Here is a 21,836-nt window from a genome sequence, read left to right as displayed (position 1 = left end):
AACAGCTTGAGTCTAGTTATGTACTTGTCGTCTGCTCTTCCTCATTGAGTGCATTCTGGCCTAGAAGCTTCATCTGCTGGAGACATGTGACACATGAGCTTCATTCTTCCCACTTTTGTAATAACAATTCTTGGGCTCTCAGAGTCTTAATGCTTGTTTTGTGGCTTGATTCCAGTATCCTCCCACATACCAACTGCCATTGCTCTGGCCTCTGAGGGCAAGAACAGCAGCTAGCTTCTGCTGGACTTAATCCCCTTCAACCATTACCATCCTCTTTGTTTTTGTGTCTTTTTAGACTGTAAAACTGAGAACAGGCAACTATCAAATTAACAATCTGTAAACTGCTAGAGATCCTTTTTTGAATGGAGGGTGAGATATAATTCCCCTGAATAAATACAGGCAGCCCTCCATATCTACGGATTCTTTATCCATGGATTCAGCCATCCAAGGCTTGAAAATATTCCAAAAAGATATGAATTCCAAAAAGCAAACCTTGATTTTGCTATTTGATATAAGGGACACAATTTTACTATGCCATTGTATATAATGGTACTTGAGCATCCATGGATTTTGGTAATCATGAGGCGGGTCCTTGCTATATGAAGGGTCTACTGTAAATAAAGGGTTCTTTATGCAATAACTCAAGGTGCCCAACCCAGTTCATAGAAGGCCTGCAGTTCAAGTCAATCTGAGGAGACTTCCACACGCAGCATACCCCACCACCTTGCTAAGAAAACAATTTATTATACCAGAAAATAGGTGCAGGATACTGTGGATTGGGAGATATCACACATGGTAACAAGGAACATTAACACTGTAACGTTTGACTGAATAAACACAGAACATTACACAGAACCTGCCAGAAGCAATTATATTCTTACTTTAGATTTTGAACTAGTGCACTGCGCATGAAGAACCTACGTAATGTGTAACGATGCTATGTGTTTTAAATTTCCTAATGAGGCAAATGGACATAATGTTATCTAATGGTTGCCCAGCATTCCAAGATTATCTTTGAAAAACTGCACAACCTTTTTTATTTTACCACTGTGCAAAATAAAATATTAACCACTACTCAGTCTCTAATAATGATATTCTGTGGTTTAATAAATTAATATTTATGAAAAGTGCTTTGGAGACTTTAAAAATAACTTATTACTTCCACTCAGATCTTGGCAGGTTTTAGACCAGGGGATGGGACATAACCTTTTAAGCAGTTCACTTTTTTGATAGTAGAGTCTTTAATGGCAAATCTCATCACTTCCGTTTAAAAGCAAGAGTTGACTCTGAATCTCTTTCCTGTAATGCCCTAAATTTCTGCATTCTGCTGCTGCCTGGAAAACCTCTTTCTTCTCTTCAAAACTGCTCCTTGCTTGATTTTTGATGCTAATAATTTTGGTTATGCACCTTCCCTCTGTTTATTTCTATTTTACAGCACAGTCCTATTCAGAAATAAGTCCTAATGAGTACAAAGGGGCACTTTCTCATATAAATATATAATAGGTTGTATCCTTAATCTGTTACCAAGTTCAGTAAACTGTTTTTTCTTGCCATTTAACATCCTTTTGTTACTCTCCATTTTCTTCTTTTTTAAAGCCCTTTCATCTTCTTCTGCATTCTCCGCACTCTCCTAACACTAACTTTTCTTTCAAAATTAGAACCTCTTTCTTTATTATTCACCTTCACCTACCACCTTTTAGCCATTCCATACTATTGAAAGGCCTTCTTCCTAGCATCTTTTTGGCCTCTTCTCTCAGTTTACTCAAGAAACCATTACAATCCCTATTGTTTCATTGTTCTACTATTTTCCAATCACTATTTCTCACCATCTTTTCTTTCTCCTTTACAGAGATTGTAACCAATGCACTTATATTTATTATGTTTATACCCTCCAACATTTCATGAAAACTGAAAACTGGGACATGTCTGGCCAAGCAATGTTTGGTGTGGTCAAGATGGCAAAAGTTATTAATAATGAAGAACACAAAAACTAGGAGAGGCTGCAGCAGTTTGCTTTCTCCTGAGCCTCCTGGGAATGGCAAGATTCCACTACCTCCTCTTCTCTCCTCCTCTGTTAGGTTAAGTACAAACTACTTTAGCATTTTAAACTCAGGCCCAGTACAGACGGGCAGGAAGAGGTGGCGAGACACTGCCCCTTACAACCCCAGATCGGTGCCATGGCAAACACATGCAGTGGCACCGGCCTCTGCAGAGCACAAAAAGGAGCCGTTTCTTCTGGCTCTTTTTTGTGCCTCTGAAGAGGCGCCATAGCTGCTGCTGAGTGGCTTGATCACACCCCTTTGGCGCAGCCCCATTTGGGTGCTGTGCCAAAGGGACATCATCAATGTGCGTGCCATCTGAACAGGCACATGCAAATATGGCACCCAGGCAGCACAGGGAGGGATGTGAGCATGGGGACACACCCTGCGCACAGACCGTCACTTTTCGCCCATCTGTATTGGGCCTCAGTTTGCAATATTTGAAGTAAGGAGAGGACAAACAGGGAAAAGTGGGAGTAGGAAAGAAAAATTGGGACTTTTATTAGTAATAGCAATAGCAATAGCAAGTACGTTTTTATACCACTCATCAATGAACAAGCACTCTCTGAGTGGTTTACAATCGGTAAGCCAATTGCCCCTAACAAGCTGGGTACTCATTTTACCAACCTAAAAAAGGATGGAAGGCTGAGTGGACTCTGGAGCCCTGCCTGGATTGAATTTACAACCTTGTGGCTGCAGTACTGACATTTCACTACTGTGCCACCAGGGTAGCCAAAGAAGGAGGATTGGGACTGACCTTGTTAAACTGGGACATTTGGGGGGTATGTATGTTTTAACACTTTTTTAAACTTTTAGTGGGAGCTACCTGTGATGGAGTCTGATACAAGAAATGGCTTACAGACAGCTAAAGATAGAGAACTAATCTTCCATAATCTCCACAATCTGGTAGTACAGTGGCAAATGAATAAAAGAAGCCTCAATATACCCCAGTGCAGTCTTGTCTGTCTGGGGCAGCTGCAATAATTAACTTTTGATCCTTAACAAAACAAGGTCCCCATTCCTCAGTTGCTTGCATAGCACCACTGTCCCCTTCCCTAACTCTGGCCTATTGCTCACCAGAACCCCCTGAATGGGTGGGGGTCGATGTATACAGCATCATACCAGACCAGGGCCTTGTCTTTCCTCAGTTGTGTGCATTCCTCTTCCAAAACTCCAAATGGACAATTTCTGGGGCAAGAGAATTCCATAGGTGTGGGGCTACCACCAGAAGGTCCCTTCTCAGGTCCCCATCATCTCTGGTACTCACCAATATTTATCAGTGCCAGAGACCAGGGATTAACCCACTGATTTTAAAGGTAGCATGGTTGCAAACAATCATTCAGCTAAACTGGTCCCAAATAATTTAAGATTTTAGAGGCCCAAATTAACACATTAAATTGTGCCCAGTAACCAAGAGGTGGCTAGTGTGAGCAATACAGAATTTGTGCAAAATATTCTGAACTCATAGGCCTAATCAGCATTCTTGCTGCTGTACTTTGCACCACCTTGTTAAGATTAAGGGTGTATTTATCTTCTCTCATCCTTCCTATAACTGTCATTGGGTCGATTCTACAATTTCCTTAGATGATAAAAATAAGAATTACATGTAATCTGCATACTGCTAACACTGGAGACCATTCATAGCTCTGAATGATTTGTTCCAGCAGTTTTATGTAGATGGTTAAAATGGGGGGAGGGACACCAATAGCAAAAGGGGGCACCTTCTGGGCATGTGGCTCCAGAAAGGACCAGTGCCAAACTATCAGCATGGCTGCAACTCCTATCCCAGAAAGAAGGATACCATGGTTGTATAGGTACTGCTATATTTTAATGGTTTCATAGTATTGAATTTTAACAGTGCATTTATGTGTTTTTAATTGTGTTTTGTATTTTAATATGCTGTATCCCACTAAGCCTTGAGGAGAAGTGGGGAATAAATATTATTATTAGTAATAGTAGTAGCAGCAGCAGTAGTAATAATAGCAGTGATGTAGACCTGAGTTGATTGACTCATACTTGACTTGGACTCAAGTCACTTCAATGACTGAATTTGGATTCAACTCAGTAATAAATGATGTACACTAGCTGAACTTGACTTGAGACATGTGTATTTTTAGCAACTAACTTGGTGGCCTAACTACATCCAGAAACAGCAAATGTGTTAGACTTGAGGTCTATTCAGTAGCCTGCCCCTACAGGACATTGGAGGTCTAAAGCTTTACACCTCAAGCCCATTGACTAACACATTTGCTGTTCCCCTCTGAGAATCCTCTCCTCTCCCAACTTTGGGCACCTCTTCTTGGTTTTTTAGTTATTGAAATACCCCCAGTCTCCCAACACCAACACCACCTTCTTTTTTTCTGTTAAAGTTAGCTCCCAGAATTGATATTTGACTTGAGACTTGACTTGAAAGTATCTTGCCAAGGATCTGAGACTCGACTTGACACTTGAAGGTGAAGACTTGAGACCTGACTTGAGACCTGGAGTAAAAGGCTTGAATATATCACTAGTTAATAGTGCTGAAACATGTGGACCAGAAACACGAACAGGACTGTACCCACCAGCCCATCCTTTGGTGGCATGATAGTTTTCTTTTCAAACTCAGACAAAAAATTAGAATCTTAACAGAGTTGGGAAAAGTTCATTTTTGTATGACAACTTCTAGATCCTAGCTAAGAATCAATGTGCCTTTCAAAACTGCCTAGAACTGACAAGATACCACTTTCTGTAAAAGCCTTGCTTAGAGATGTTAAGATCTCGTGACAGTTTTCTGAGGCCACTCTAGAGTTGGTTTCCCCAATAGTGGTTTTAATGTTGCTTCCTTCATGGACATTGTTTCTTCATGACACTGCCTTTCCAATAATTTTGCAGGGATTCATAGCTTCCAAACATGGCAAAAAATTAAAAAAAAAGTGGTTAACCTAGAGCCAATTATTGTTTGCTAGGCAGCATTAAAGATCTTTCAGTTGTTCACACATTGGTTTCTGGTTTGTTTTTGTACACTGCACTCCACATTTTATTACTGATTTAACATATACAGATAAGAAAGAGTTCTGTGCTTCTGCTATGAAATGGAATCTGTGGCATTTTGTATCTGATGCTTGACTTGAGTGGGCCTTCAACCAGACCTCAGAGATAGGTAAGTAAGGGCTATTTTTCCCATACGCCTCCTTTCTTCTCTATCAACCCTCTCATAGCTAGAAGTGTTTTTCTACTTACTTCTTTGTCTTGTCAAAGAAAGGTCACTCCAGGAAAAATGGAAAGTTCCATGGGGGTTATATCATGGGCTTTTTCATCTCTAGATCGGAGGCTAAAATTAGTCTCTTGCAGCTTAGCAGAGGAATAAAAGTCACTATCATCTCCAATTGTTTATGTGAAATGAGGCTTGTAGTGTGACTCATGCTCTTACTATATAAGAACCTTCACAATAATAAAAAAACACACAATTATAATGAGGCTTACTATCTTTTTATTTAAAAAGTCTGTTATCTAGGCAGAACCAGGGTAGAGCCTGGGAAAATTCCAAGATGTTCATTTATAGTCAACTCAAACAGACTAAGGACTAGTCTTCCAGAAATCTTTTGACCTTCAGCAGCCTTCTCTAACCAGGTGACCTCCAGATCACTAATTCTGTTATTGTTATGTGCCCTCAAGTGGATTCCAACTTATGAATACCTGGCCTATCCAAGAGTTTTCTTGGCAATATTTATTTAGAAGAGGTTTGCCATTGCCTTCTTCTGAGGCTGAGAGTGTGTGTCTTATCTAAGGTCCACTATTAGATTTTCATGGTTGATGGGATTCAAACCTTGGTCTCCTAGGGTACTAGTCCAACATTCAAACCACTAACCAGATCTCTTTCAGATTAATATAGTGAGTGTATGTACCTTCAAGTTGTCTGTTGATTTATGGAGACCCTATTAATTTCAAAGAATTTTCTTAGGTAAGAAATTCTCAGAGGTGGTTTTGCCAATTCCTTCCTCTTAGGGTTGAACATATTGTGAATTAAGATAGGAATTTGTTTAACAAAAGAGAAAACATCATAACATTTATTTTATAACTTAACTGATTGGCTTGTGTTGGAATTTGAGAATAAATGTTTCCCCACTATTAAATTCTTTAAGTTTTTAATTAAATGAGTCAAAGTGCTAAACGACATAGTTTCAGACAATTTTCTATTATACTATACAAAATATTATTTCCCCGAAATGCACATCTGTCTAAACATCATGACTCACTAAAATGCAATTCTACTAACAACCGAATGTTGGAGCTTTTATCAAAGTCGAGGTAAATATTCACTGAGAAGTGTTTGCATGAACATATTAAGATGTGTTTAATTTTAATTTCCTTGCAAAATTGCAATGCATTTGACGATCTGGTGGTTTAATAAATGCAAATGGATTTAGGATGCTTTATTCATGAATTAAAATATAATAATAATATAATTATAATTATAATTATAATATAATAATAATAATAATTATATAGGCCTGTTACAGACTGCCAAAATAAAGCTGCTTCGGGTCTCTTTGGAGGTATGCTATTTAAATGATGCATGAGTCCTAAGAGTCTGGAGGTCGCACCAAAGCCACACTCCATTCCTAAGCACTGGAGTGCAGCTTTGGTGCAGCTTCCGGATTCTTAGGACCCATGCATCATTTAAACAGCATATCTCCAAAGAGACCCAAAGCAGCTTTATTTTGGCAGGCTGTAACAGGCCATAATAAAATATAATAATAGTTAATTCCAAGGTTAAAAGATTCTTTTTTTATTTTCATTTTATTTTAACCAATATATAGACACTTACATATTTCATGTAATTTTTAACATATCTTAACACACATAACCCTCCCTTTCCCCCCCTCTTCCCCTCCCCCCCATACCCGATCTAAATACATTTCTCTCTCTCCACTTCATTCTTCATAGTACATTAACAAACATAAACCTGGGTACTTTCTCTCTTTCCCTTCATGATTCACTCTGATTCTATGCTTTTCCAATATTGTATAACTATGTTCCAGTCTTCTTCTTCTTCCTCCTCCTCTTCCCTTTCTTCTTTCAACTTTCTGGATAATATATCTGATTCTCTCATATCCAATACCAAGGTTAAAAGATTCTAAACCAGCAAGTAGAAGGGAAATAGTTGTCTCCGCATTGAGATGGTCCTGCTGTGTAAGTTCTACGTTGGATAGTAACACATAAACTTTTCAATCTCTATTGCAGATAGGTCAGGCTAAAATTCCTACCACCTCCATGCTGGCTAAGGATGAGAGGTGTTATAGCCTAACATATCAGGAGAGCATTAGGTAAGAAATGCTGATTTGCAGGCTTTTGATAAAAACCTTTGGAGGTACTTTGGATCTAATATAGATAAAAACTCAAGGGATAGTCTGATGCATTGGTTAGTAGAACCAGCAATAGAACAGTTAGTGTTGGACATAGGGACCCAGGTTTTGAAACTCACTGAGTGATCTTTGGCCAAGAGGGTGGGAAAGGGAGGAGAGTCAAATAAGCCATTTTGAGTTCATTGGAGGAAAGGTGAGATATAAGTGTAACCAATAGCCAGTGTGGTGTAGTGTTTTGAGTGTTGGACTATGACTCTGGAGACCAGGTTTCGAATCCCACCTGGCCATGCAAACTCACTGGCCATGCAAACTCATTGGCCTCAGAGGATGGCAATGACAAACCCCCTCCGAAGAACCCTGCCAAGAAAACCCCACGATAGGGTGGCCTTAGAGCCGCCATAAGTCAGAACTGACTTGAAGGCACACAACAACAACAACAACAATGCCAGTGTGGTGTAATGGTTTCAGTGCTGGACTAGGAACAAGAAGATTGACTCAGCCATGGAAAGCCAATGAGTGATCTTGGGCAAGTCACACTCTCTCAGACCCAGAGGAAGGTGATGGCAATGCTCCTCTGAATAGATCTTGCCTATGACAGGGTTCCCATAACTCAGAATCAAGTTCAAGGCATATTTCAACAACAACAACAACAGAAACAACAAAAACAAAATAAATAGCTTATCTAAATAGTAAGCCTTTTCTCTAGTTTCCATGCCATTCATATAGGCCAATTTTTATACATTTTCATTTGTTTTCTTTAAAACTGCCCCAACTTCAGTGAACAGTGAATGTATTGCTCTGTGAAGGCCATTTAATTGGAATATCCCAGTGTTCTGTTAAATAATTCTACTCTTTTTATTATTGTTATTTATTAGGTGACAGAACTGACTGCTTCACTTTTAACTGTTGATCTTCTGGAGATACTATTTCTTCTTCTTTTTGAACCTGTGAACAACTTGTTTTTCTTCCTAAGCAAGGGAAGCTGTTATTTTTCCTGTCAGTTCACAGCAAAGGATAAATAAAAAGCATAGGTTAGGCCTCCCTCTCTTTCAGATAAGGGGACCTGGGGTCAATTGCGCTGACAAACTGTTGCCCAAAGAGTTTTAATGGTTTCTTTTGAAAGATTTAGGAGAGATCCATGAAGAAGTCTGTTGTCCTTCTAGCATGCAGCCATCAGTCAATCTGTCTCTTGCAGCACCACAGGCCAACAATCTATCATTTCATCCTGTATTCCTTAGAGCTGCCATCACTTTTTCCTACCTAAAGTGAAATTCAGTGCTTTCTGATAGGACCTGTTCCTGGAAACCATCTATAGGGATTAGCAAGAGAGTGAAACATTTCTATGACAGTAATGACATTTCTACATTGTCCTCAAACAGTATAGAATTGTGCAGAGGGCTGCAGATGGGATTGGAGAGGGGAAACTCTGGTGTGTAACTGACTTGGGTCTCCACACATTGTGAGACTACAAATCCCAAAAGCTCCAACCAGCATGGATAATGAGCAGGAATACTAGGAGTTGTAGTGTAACAACCTCTGGGGTCCTAAATTCAGGAACTGCTATTTTAGTGGACTTCTGCTAGAGGAATTAACACATTAAGTATAATGTAATGTGTTGTTAGTCCTGAATCTGGCCAGATTGTGTATGTGTAAGCGGTCCATTAGAGCAAGACATTTTGATGTTTACTACTCACAAGGCAGCCATTTTTCTGTTCACAGATCTGAATTATAAGGCCAAGACAATGTTTCGTGGGTAGTGGGAAGGGGATAACAATCTAGAGTTTCAACTTGCTTCTACTGGGAAAAACAAATCTATGACACAAAGAGTTAAAAGTCAGTTCAGTAAGGCATTCACACTTTCCAGAGTCAAGGCCTGAAGAAGAAATGTGTCCCTTTGATTCTCTGCCCACTGTTCCCACCTCTGGAAGACATTAGAAGAGCCATGTGCTGGCCAAATGGCTGTAATAAAGTTGTTGTTGTTGTTGTTGTTATTGTTGTTGTTATTATTATTATTATTATTAGAGCCAACGTATCTCCTTCTGAGATGACTCCAACTGCAAAATGTGTCCTAAATGTGTCCCTGTATTGATCCAATGTGTTGTTCCTAGAGCTAAAAATTGGAGGTGTTGTGAAACTATTCCACCATTCTTTCCTTAATGTTTTTTTTGTGGAAGGAAAAATAATGGGGGAAGTGGTGGTAAATTTAAGAAGGTTACAAATGGAAGATGATATGGACTGGGCCCCTGTAAAATTCCACAAACAACGCACACCAAGTGCATGATAAAAAGCTTCATAAAGAGCACTCACTGTCTTTCTCTCAGAGGGGCCATGGGTGAAATCCACCCTTTACAGCAGATGTGGAGAACATGTGGTTCTCCTGATGCTGTTGCACTACCAATCCCATCACTAACCAGTTTAACAAACGGCAAGGGATAATAGGGGTTGTGAACACATTCCCTACTGCTGCATTGTATCTTCAGTATGGTACTAAAAGTGCCCAAACTTGAATGTTAACTGCTCCTCAATAAGAATAATCAGAACAACTCCGCTATAGGCCAGAACTTTCTCCCAGGATGAAAGGCAGATTTCCTTGGTGTCTCTACCAAAAGTGCTCTTGGCTGTCTTCCCCAGTCCTCTCACAGTAAACCCATCCTTAAAAGGAGCCACCAAGGCCTAAACTTTTGCTAGGCAACAGAGTCACAGACCGTCAATAAAAACCTCAGTCTCCCTACCCCCAGTCCTCTGCTAGAAGAACTCCTTTGCCTGTCATTTCATGAAGGCTTACACATGTTTTACAGCAAAGGAAATACAGATTTCTCACACCTTGTAGGGGGCAACAACAATATCACATACTTTCTATATTTTTATTCACACCTTCATGTTCAGAACAAATGTCCAATAATAAATCTTCAAAGAGCCTCCAACTGTGTTTGATCTTACACTCTATCCTGCCGGCAAATCCATAAATAACAATTCAACAGCAGTCTTTTACTTTCAGAAGTAAATAACCACTCTTCTTCTTTGCACTGGATCCACTACAAACATCTAATGCTGAATGCAAGGAATCTGGAATCCTAAGAATGCTCCAAATATTTAAATAAATGTTCTTGAACACTAAGTAAATATTACCTCTGTTACTCTTTCCACAGACATCAGTGTTTGATTTGTTCAGATCTTACTGGGGAATCTATTGATTTTGAGAATTAAAAGCTAACACAATATTAAATACACACTTGAATCTTGCCAGAAAGAAACACTTGCTGATCATCAGCACTTCATAAAAGACCAATTGTTCAATTGTGGCAGTTTGTCTTGTTACACTTTCTTCATTTGCTGAGCTTAGGAAAAAAAAAATACTTTTTGGACTACAACATCCAGAATTCCCTAGCTAACAATATGGAGGTGTTGTGGAACTATTCCATCATCCTCTCCTTAATGGAGTTTTTGGTAGGTGGGAAACTTTAGAAGGTTACAAATGGAAGATGACAGCCAGCATGAGCTTTCCCAAATTCTGAGTTGCAGCAAAGCACACTTGTTCCCATTTAAAGCATCATAGGCAGACATCTGCTATTGCTGCTGATGCTATAAGTTCTTGCTATGCAAGCAAAATGTATAATTCCCAAAAGATGTAGCAGAGGGCCTACAAGACTGAGCTACAGACGAAGATGTTCTCACTGAAAACATGCCACAAACTTACTAAATATCATTAGGTGAGTCATCTTGTTTCAATCTCAGCTCCAATCTGTAACAGGACAAAACACAGGGCTGTCACAGCCAAGACATGTGCTAATGTTATTTTTCAAATGGGCCAGCCCATATGGTAAGTGCTTTTAAACATGACATAGAATCTGTGTGTGTCTGTGCCTTCATGTTGCCTGTGGTAATTATGGTAATTATGGTAATCCCATAATTTCATAGTTTTCTTAGGTAAGGAATATTCAGAGATGTTTTTGCCAATTCCAATATAGCCTACAGCACCTGATATTCGCTGGCAGTCCCCCATCCATGTACTAACCAAAGCTGACCCTGCTTAACTTCTGATATCAGATGGAATCTGCTGCCTTTAGGATACTGTCATGTATGGTCAGACTTTTGATTTAGACCAAGCTTCAGTGTAAGACAGCAAGATTTACTAAGAAGTCAAACCAATTCACTGTATGGCAATGTTGTTAGAACCGAGGCATTTCAGTGACACGGTATAATAAAAGTACAAAGCAATTTAAACCTTTTTGTCTGCTCAAACCTCATTTCTCAAAAAAGCAAAATATTTCCTTTCTCAGACTGCCCAGTTGCTTTTTTCCCTTGGGATTCCCACATAACTGACCTTGGCATTAATGCCTATCACCTCCCCTTCACATCTGCTCATTAACCATCTCCAACATAGATCACCATTCCCTTCCTCTCAGCACCATCAGCATGGAATATCCAGCATCCAGTAACATGAAATTAAGCAGGCAAAAGGCAAAGCGTAATTAACTAACAAGCATGGCAGGTCTAATCTGCACTGCAGAATTAATGCAGTTTGTCACCACTTTAACTGCCATGGATCACTGCTGTGGAATTCTGGGAATTTTATTTTTGTGAGATGTTTAGCTTTCTCTGTCAGAGAGCTCTGGTGCCACAACAAACTATTAATCCCAGAATTCCATAGCACTGAGCCATGGCAGTTAAAGCAGAGTCAAAAAGTGTTATGTCTGCAGTGCAGATTAGACCTCAGATCCTGACAGGTATATAGGTAGTGATACTACAGCAAGAATGAAGCCTAATCCAAAAGTCTCTATAGAGATGAAGGATCAACTCCTGATTTGTTCTGGCCTATTGTTAAAAAAAGAGATAGAGAATCTCTTATTTATAGACTGAGAGCTGCATTCAATTTCAGAGAAGTTTTCAGGGGCCACATTGAAGTGTTGGGTGGGACGAAATGCTAAAGAGCAGGACCAAAATACTAGCATATGGGGCTCTCTAGACCACCCCAAAGGGATGGGCTGGAGGCACTCAGTTTCTCTCTGGAGGGACACCGCAGCAGCCAAACTGACCAAAAAGAACCCAGAAAAACTGGGTACTTTTTGGTATGCGGGGATGATGTCATCAGTGCGCCATTGGTGCACTGTGACATGCCCACGATGCAAGTGTGGTGCCCGGTGGTGTGGATGTGGTGCTGCGCTTGCATTGTGCACGTGTGCCACGTATGGACGGTGCCATGTAAAGATGATGCCATCCGTATGTGTTAGGGTTCCGGAGCGTGCAGATGCTGTGCGCTCTGGAACCCTAAAATTGGCCTGAGGACGACACTTCCTGCCCATCTGTCTCAGGCCATATATTAGTTTTCGTGACCAGTACCTCAGTCTTAAGAGAGGTGTTTCATCCTTTTGGAATGTGAGAAGGGGACTCAGAAAGCACCAAACAATGGTGTAGTGGGAAAGTGACCATGACTACCTGGCATGCCCTCTAAATGACACAAATCAGTTGTTGGGCATGCCAAATCTACCCAACTATAAGTCAACCCCATGTATAAGTCAAGTGCAGGTTTGGGGGCCAAACTTATGGATTTTGATATTGTTGGGATATAGCAACTTCGCATGCTAAGCCTTTCTAGTACTATATCTCTATGATGCTTTTAGGCCAAGACCTTTTCTAGGAATGCATGTCAATGTTAGTTTTATTGCTATTAACAACCCCTCCTCACTTCCCCTCCTCATTTCCTGTTTACCATGAGGACACCTAATTACCTTTGTTCTTGGGGTGAAGAAGCAGCAGAGATGAGACTCCATTACTAAACTTGCTTACTAACTAATCAGCATGCCTATGCCTGGAGCTGAGAAGATGCTGGGATAGCATACTTCTTAAGATGCATGGAGACTACCTTTGCTACCTCATTTTTCTTGCAACATGAAGCTAGACCTGTGTATCTCTTCATACACATGATTTTGTAAGTAAACTTATTTTGTTTTTCACTTTTAACCAAGTGAGTGTGTGTTTTTATTGGGGACACGTGGCTGGGAGAGGAGTGAGCTAGATAAAGTTTTATTCCTGCTTGCCCATCATCATCATTTTTTCTGCTGAGTAAGCTTTGCTAGTGAGATTAAACAGTCTTGCTTACTTTCTGAGTTTCTAACAATCCTCAAGGAAGAACTACATTTCCCAACAGATATGACCCATGGATAAGGGTAAATCTTAGTGGCATGTGACAAAGAATGGAAAGGACAAGGCAAAGGAAAAATTCCAGCAAGCATAGCTGTTTGTGCTCACAATAAAGACTCAATGGACGTGGAGGGAACTGCTGTAAATGGTGGCTGTGCAATGAGTTTGGGAGGGGACTAGTTACAGTGGGGCTAAGAAAAGGTAAAGCAAAGAAATTGGCAACTGTGGCGCAATACAGACCCGCACAAAAATGCCAGCTTTTTCTGCTGTGCAGCATTGCCACGGCAACCAGACCGTGCAGCACAGTTGCAGAGCAAAATAGAAGATGCCAAAAGTGGCTTCTTTTTTGTGGCGTCATAAGGGTTGCAACACAGCCCTTGTGACGCCGCTTCCGCTAAAAAACGTGTGGTCCCTCAGACACCCACAGGTCATTGCTACACCCTCCATGTGGGTGGTGCTGCACAATAGTGGCACTGCCCACACATAGTAGGGCTCGGGAGCATGTGGTTGATGCATGCTCCTGAGCCCTACTATCACCGCCAGGACACCGCTTCCTGGTGGTGTGTATTGGGCCTGTGTTAGCAGTGATTATAGCCTTTAACTTTAATGTGATAACTTTGCCTGATTTTAACCCAGAAAAATTAAGAAATGTACACAAGTGTCTTATTCAGCTCTTTCAAAGGCCAGTTCCCCTCAGAACACCTTTGATGGAAAGCACTATCAAAGCTTCTGCCACCACCACCATTTTCCCACCCAGGCATTCAAAAAGTTCAGAAGCAGCACTGTGGCGAAGAGAGTAGAAGGGGTCAGTGCTGCTTTAGGTTCTTGCCTTTCGCAGCTTTACCCAAGGAAGAAGCGAATTAAATAGTTTGACACCACTTTAACTGCCATAACTTAAATAGAGTCATGGCAGTTAAAGTGGTGTCAAACTGCTTTAACTATGTAGTGTGGCCATACCCAAAGACAACTACTCTACCCTTATCCTCTTTCTCCCCCGTTGTAGCCATACCTTTACACCCTCTTCATCATGGAAGAGAAAAGAGAAGGATGAAAAATGTGGCAGTGACAGCAGAAGAGGTAGAGACACTACTGCTGCTTCACTTCCCCAGCTTTCTTATTTCTCAGCAGCTGCACCTTCCCTGCAGGTGAAAGAGGATGGCCTGTTACAGACTGCCAAAATAAAGCTGCTTCGGGTCTCTTTGGAGGTATGCTATTTAAATGATGCATGGGTCCTAAGAGTCTGGAGGTCGCACCAAAGCCACACTCCATTCCTAAGCACCAGAGTGCATCTTTCGGTGCAGCTTCCGGATACTTAGGATGCATGCATCATTTAAATAGCATACCTCCAAAGAGACCCGAAGCAGCTTTATTTTGGCAGTCTGTAACAGGCCGATGACTGCTTGCACTTTGCCTAGCAAAAGCAAGAGAACGAAGGTTCAGATGAAAAAGAAGGCTTGGAAAGCAAAGTGTGGAGGTGTGAGCCATCTGCTACACCAACAGTGTGTAGAGCAAGCACTTGTTCACTTGATGTTTGTTTACTCCTTCCCTCCTTCCTTCCACAATTAGCTCTAAAACAAATGAAAAAAACAAACCCCAGTTCTGCTTGCTTCTTGAATACTAGGCTCTTTGGAAGGACAGTTGGATAACTGGGAAAATGACCTGTGCCGTTACAAAGGCAAGTTCCTTTCCCTTGACCTATTCAAGAAGCTACCAAATTATTTCTTCAATTATGAAAGCACCAGGAGGGGAAGAATGAACAAGCACTCATTCTGGCTTGGTTATAATCTGTGAAATGTTTTCACTTGTGAAAAGCCAGAGAACCTGACTTGATTTGGCCCCAGGGCCTGGAGTTCTCCATCCCTGACTTATATGGATGAGTGCTTTAGCCACAATCTGAACCAAATATACTTGGCTGAAATACTAACATACCTTACAGTGCAAAATTGAGTATGTTTTTGAAGTAACTTTAAAAAGTAATTTTAAAAAATCATTATGTTCATACCACTTCTTCAGTCAGTGAGACTATCCAATGGTTTACCTAAGTGTGCAGCACAAGGCCTTTCATTCAGTGAAGTCAGGCAACTGTTAGGAGGCAACAGTGGTAGCCCTTCCAACTAATTAGTTGGTCTACTGGAGATCAAAGTTGTGTATGTCACACAACCTGTTCTGCAACTCCTAAAATAGCCTTCTGCTTTTAGTAGTAGTTGAGGGCAGTGCCCATCACTAGTGCTGAATTAAGATTCAACAGCCCGACCAACTTGCTTCTGTATGTAGAATGGGAAGGCAACCGTTTTGTCCTCTGCTTTAGGTGACAAGGTTTGACAAACTTTGAAGGGGGTGGGGAGATCAGGGGAGATTTATTTGCCTTTTGCAATATTTGTAGTGTGTGTAGGTGGTGGCAAACCTTAAAGCAGTTGAAGAGACAGCCAACGTCCTCTACTCCCACATTAGATTCAAGAGACTGGAGAGAAGCAGATAAATATAAGGAACATTGGGAAATCTGATTGTTGGACGCCAAGGATATGTTCAGATAAGGCTTTGGGGAGGGGGAGCATAATTATCCTGACTCACTTACAGAATTTTGTGTGTGTGTAGATGTTATTGCCTTCCATTTGTAACTCTTCCATATTTCCCTATTGCTATTCTTCCCTACTTTTCCTCACCACAGATGATCCATTAAGAAGAGAAAGATGGAATAGCTGCACAATGTCTTTTGATTGGTAGTACCAGAAGTTGTCCTTCTGAAAGCACCTCAAGGGACTGATAGCATCATGCAGTCATTTCTTCTTAGGCGACATTACCAAGCCTTCGTTTTTAGCATGACAAAGTGACAGCAACAAATGCATATGCCCTCCTTCCATAAAGGACTCTGAAAAAGTGTCACAGAAGCAAATGGCAGCTAGTGGGTGTCACTGTTAATAAACTCTGGCAGATTGTTATATAAGTTCCTGGTATGTGCGCCATTCCTTATTACCTGAATTCACTCTTTCCACCACTTCAGCAACATATCTTTCTTTCTTTGTTATATTTTGCAAGTACTATCCTGATACATTTAAACTCATCTCATTCTTTCCCACATGCAATATGGATGCCTTAATTTATTCCCTTTAATTATTCCTTTTTAATAAGAGACTTAGGAACAGGAAAACAAGAATATTCAAAGGAAAGAGCCTTGTTAGCAGTGGTGTACCTATCATTACCAAATACTGGAGTCAAATAATACGAAATTGACTGTAGTCATGTTGGCTGGAGGAATCTGAGAGCTGTCGTCCAAAAAAACTAACTTTTCCTAACTCTAGCCACAGGCCATAGTTAACAAAATACAGGATAGCTAGGCTTTGTCTGATCCAAGAAAGCAATTATCAACATTATCACTGGGTCAAGCTAAAGTGACAAATCTATGACCCTTCTAACAAAGCTGACAGATTTTCAGCAATAGTCTGTTCTGAGTTTACTTGTTGGATTCAGAATTACCAACATAGACTGGGTGGTAGATGATCACACAGAGAACAAACAACATTGCTAACTTTAGATCTTTGTTATCTGTAACCAGGTGTTTCCCATTGATAAGAGTTTCCTGCTCTATGATAAACATTAGCTTCAGGGTGGAACAGCAAGTCGATATCGATAATATGTGGTTACGATATAGCAGCCATGCGACCTACATTACACAGGACACATCTCTATCTGAAGGGCTATCAGAAGACAGTCCTCTGAAGAAATCCTTTCAGTGAAGGTCTGTCCAGGGCAAGTCATTTATTCACTGTCTGCTTGCATTTATAAGACTCCTATAAAACAGGCACTGTAAAGAGTAAAGCATTGATAAAATCCAAACATCTAAAAATGCAGCATTAAAAACTAACACAATGAGAATATGGAAATGAATATAAAAACCATGCACTATATATCATGACGTGGCAGTGCACAGGCAGTCTTACAAACCTGAGATCATTATAAGTTACAGAAATATTAAATGTGGAGTGGATAATCTAGACCAACTTGCTAGGTGGCCAGAATCAACAGGTAGTGTGCCAATGTGGTGGACACTGATGCCACTGTGCATGCAGAGCCATCCTGAGTTGAAGTGTACCAATCTTAAACCAGCGCAAGTGTGAACAACCCCTTTTTAAACCCAGTTTATAACATACCGTGAGCGGCCCCTTAGAGGAAGTGCTTTCTCCTGACTGATCTTAGAAACAAATTGATTCTTTTTGAGGATCAGTATAAAATGTGCCAAATCTAACATGAACCATCAGTCTCTGCCATTGCTGAGTTATCTTTGCCATTGTTACCTCTGCCTAAAAAAGCATTTTCATCAAGCCCACCTCTGGTCATTCTGCGATAAGTAGATAAGAAAATCAGCACATTGTGGAAAATTTACCTGTAAAGACCCCTTCAGGATTGAAGTGACATCTGATGGTTGTCTGTATGTGACAAAAAATGGCCCATCACAGGGGCGACATGTCCCATAACTAAAACAATGTTGTTAATGGCGTACAGTAACAGGAGATCTTCCTCCTTCAAATAAATAACAATAACTGCTTTCTTTCAGGTGTTATCATCTGTTTCCTAATTTCTTTGTTTGCAAACCAAGCTCTTGTTGTTAAACTGAAAATATCTGCAGTAGTTTTTTTTTAAAAAATAAAGTAGTTAGTTACACTATTTAGCCCCCCCCACACACACACACACACAAAGAAGCTATTAAGGAAAACAAAACACATTCTGTCTGATGTGAATATGTGTTTTCTGGCTTGTGTCCTACAAAATTCATTTTATTCTGCACATGCAAACACTCCTTTAGAATCTGCCTGGGAATTCTTGTTGGGCTGTGATGGAGTTTGGTCAGCAAGGATCCCTCTTATTTTTAATAGAACCAGCTTTTCAATTAGGCAAACATGGGCATAGCATTAGGGGTTAGAACCACACTTAGGACCCTTATACACTATAAATTATAGAACTTTTATTCCACTTTACCTACCATGGTTCCAGTCTATGGTATTCTGGGATTTGCAGTTTAGGGAGAGGTAATTAGAATTCTCAGTCAGAGAGCTCTAGTGTTTCATATTTGGAGCTGACCTACTAAAGTGAATGGGACTTAAAATTACTCATGACCTATCTTCAGTCCTATTGATTTCAGTGGGTCTGTTCTAAGTATGCACTGTATCTGGATCCAACCAACTCCAGGTGTGTTTTTTTAAGACACCAATGTTCATTTTCTTTCTTTTCTTTTTAATTATACTGCCTCGATTAATTTCCTCTGACCTGTTTCCTTCAATTATACAGTTAATTTTATCCAGAGCTCTATTTTTTTCCATATTATTTTCTAACCAATAGCATGCTAATAGACTTTTTATTACATCTGGGGAAATATATTACTTTCATTTTTATAAGCCACTGTGGTACTTAATAGCCCAGATGGAGAAAAAACACCCTAGTGACTTTTTTTTAACTCTTGTTAAATGGAAACATGGAAAACAGAACACATGGTATAAAATTATAGCCTTACATTTTGACAATAAGTTGTAGCAGTTTCTGCTTTGATTGCTTTGTCTTTGCTTCATTAGCTATTGCAATATTCTGCAGCTTTGCAATCCAGTTTTGCTCCCTATTGCTGAGGACCATGACTTTCCATTGCAGTTGCATTATGACAGCTTTAGCATAAATTAGCATAAATCCTTCTCAAATTTGTTATGGTTGCTAGAATTTTTGAAAAGGATGCATTGGAATTCTGACTAAAGTGCAAGGCTGGACTAACCAATATGACGAGATCCCAATCAAACTGAGATCTTTGCTACAGTGTAAATTAGCCTAGAATTCCCCACTGCAAAGAATATACTTTCCCCTTTCCCAGAATCAGGTGCAGGTCAAACATTGGGCTGCATCTGCTTTTGGGCCAATTTGTATAGTAAAAAGAGGAGTAAGAGAAGCATAGCAGCAAGGAGCAGAAGGAGTAACTAGAACCCTTGGAGGCATGTCAAAAATGCAAACTTTCAGATAAGATTAATATTATCCTGACCTGAAGATAGAGTTCCTTGTGATATTTCAGTTGGTGTTCAAGTTGTTCTACTTGTTCCTGCAACTTCAGTAACTGGAAAAATAATCCCCCACACCTAGGTGGAATAGAGGAAAATTAAAAAACTGGCATGTAGATAATACATAATATTATTGTATACTAAGCCACAGTTTAGTATAGGAATACCTCAGATAACAAAGCATTTGACTGTGGAGCTCCTTTTTACAAAGGCTTTTTATGTTCGTCCACCAATTTTTCCTCCTCATCCTCTGTCTATCTGGCATTTTTTCTAGCTGCATCAGCATTGGAAAGGCAGTGAAGAAGGGAGAAACACAGACATTCGGTATAAGGCTGCAGCACAATGACTGCAGTAAACAGTGCAATAAACAAAGCTTGAGCTGTGAAGGAGCAGGCTTCTACTGTAGGTGACCCTATTGTAGCTGTGTGTGCATGCCTATAACAAGTAAAATAAGTACGGTAGTAGCTTCTTTCTGAAAACCTTATTGAGCCTTTGTGGATATCTAAATAGAGAGAAAGAAAAAGAGTATATAAGAGTATATAAATAAGTCTACCTCACCAACTATCCCCAGCAAATTTTTCAAAAGCTTAGGTCTGTCACTGTGGCCACCAAAATGGAAATTATAAGAAAAATGGAAGATGATGAAGAAAAAAGTTATCCTTGGATGGCTCCAAGTGGTTCTGAAAGATTCAAAGTGTTTTTGTTTACTTTTGCAGGTCTTAATTTACCTAACTTGGAAGTTTATTGCATGCTTTCCCCCCCCATTATGAGAACTGGAAGGGGATGCTCAGGGATGCGCACGATTGGGAAAAACAGATTTTATCGCACAGCAAATCATCCTCAAAAGGGCCCTGTTCCGTCCCCCGGCGCCAAGCCATCCCCATTCAGTGCTGAGGAGCATTAAATGTTCTGGTCAGAAGTCTTCCAACCGAGGAAAATGGCACCCCTCAGCACTGAATGGGGACAGCTTGGCGCCGGGGATGGAATGGGGCCCTTTTGAGGAGATTTGCTGTGTGATAAAATCCGTTTTTTCCTGGTTGCACACAGCCCTGAGCGTCCCCTCCCAGTTCCCATAATGGGGGGAAAAAGATGTGTGATAAACTTCGTAGTTGTTTCATTCCACACATACATAGAATCATAGACTCATACAGTTGGAAGAGACCACAAGGGCCATCCAGTCCAACTCCTTGCCATGCAGTAAATTTCAATCAAAGCATCCCCGACAGATGGCCATCCAGCCTCTGTTTAAAGACCTCTAAGGAAGGAGACTCCACTACACTAGTTTTAATAAAATGTTTGCTGAAACAGGTTCAATGTCTCTTCTTTTTGTAGTGTAGAAAACTAAACATTTTTTCGATGTTGCAGAGCAGTGGTGTCACACACAGTCCTTAGGGAGTCACCTGATGTGGCCTGCACTACCTACACCCCCCTAGCAACATTCCCTGTTACCTAAAGTCACTAGGTTTTTTAATTCAGTCTGTCAACCACATTGAAACTTCCTGAATAAACAGTTAAAATTGATGTATTTTTGCCCTAGATCACACATTTATGGATCAGTTTTGACAACACAGAGGTGACGAGTACGAGTAGGATGGAGGATAAACTTGTGACTAAACTACAGGTGACTGGGAAATCGACCAAACGTAGCCATTCTGCAGTGAGTGTATGTTTCTGGTGACAAGGAAATAGCAAGGCATCTTGGCTCTTCTGCAAACATGGACAGATGAGCATATGTGACAATGCCTCAGGCTAAAATGAGACTGTACACTCCAACACCTCTCTAAACATCCTGGGAGTCCCATGCCATTAACTAAAATGGAGATGCCTGAAGGAAATATCTGATGGGAAAGAGCTTTTACGCGCTTTCAACCTTGCTCCCTCTTGCTCCCCCCTTTTTTCTTTTCTATTTTTGCTCTATATTTAGAATGCTAAAAGCCAAACAAAAGCCAAGATAAATCAGCACATGTTGCATAGGTTTGAAAATGACAACCAGGGAACTTCAGATCAAGACTGTTGTCCCTCTCACTTAGATACCAAGCAACTGTATATGCTCTATGCTTATCATTCATCATAAGCCGCTGAAATCTTTGAGCTGACCAAATGCAAGAGAAATCAGGACTCCTGCACTTTTAAAAGTTGTGTAGAGCAGCAGTCCTAGACAAAGGCCCTCCAGGGCCACTCATGGTCCTAACTCTGCTGCTATGAAACTATACCTTCTTCCACTATTCCATTCTAGCATAACCAATTTTAGATATGTCTACCCTTTGCCTTATTAAGGA

General features: G+C 40.4%; 1 protein-coding gene across 3 annotated transcripts in view; it reads right to left on the bottom strand.

The window, feature by feature from the left end:
- The window catches only part of LMNTD1 (lamin tail domain containing 1), a 235,100-nt gene that overhangs the window by 189,418 nt on the left and 23,846 nt on the right, over nt 1-21,836 (bottom strand). For all 3 annotated transcript variants that reach the window (XM_089524667.1, XM_089524668.1, XM_089524669.1), the window contains exon 2: nt 19,542-19,635. In XM_089524667.1, the coding sequence (XP_089380793.1) occupies nt 19,542-19,635 (94 nt within the window). The remainder of the gene's footprint in view (nt 1-19,541; nt 19,636-21,836) is intronic.

This window comes from Sceloporus occidentalis, unplaced genomic scaffold (assembly GCF_023333645.1).
Source record: "Sceloporus occidentalis isolate IW3139 unplaced genomic scaffold, rSceOcc1.0.p SCAF_5, whole genome shotgun sequence".
Classification (NCBI taxonomy): Eukaryota; Metazoa; Chordata; class Lepidosauria; order Squamata; family Phrynosomatidae; genus Sceloporus; species Sceloporus occidentalis.
Note: the sequence above shows the minus strand (reverse complement) of the source record. Positions and strands in the feature narration are given on the sequence as shown.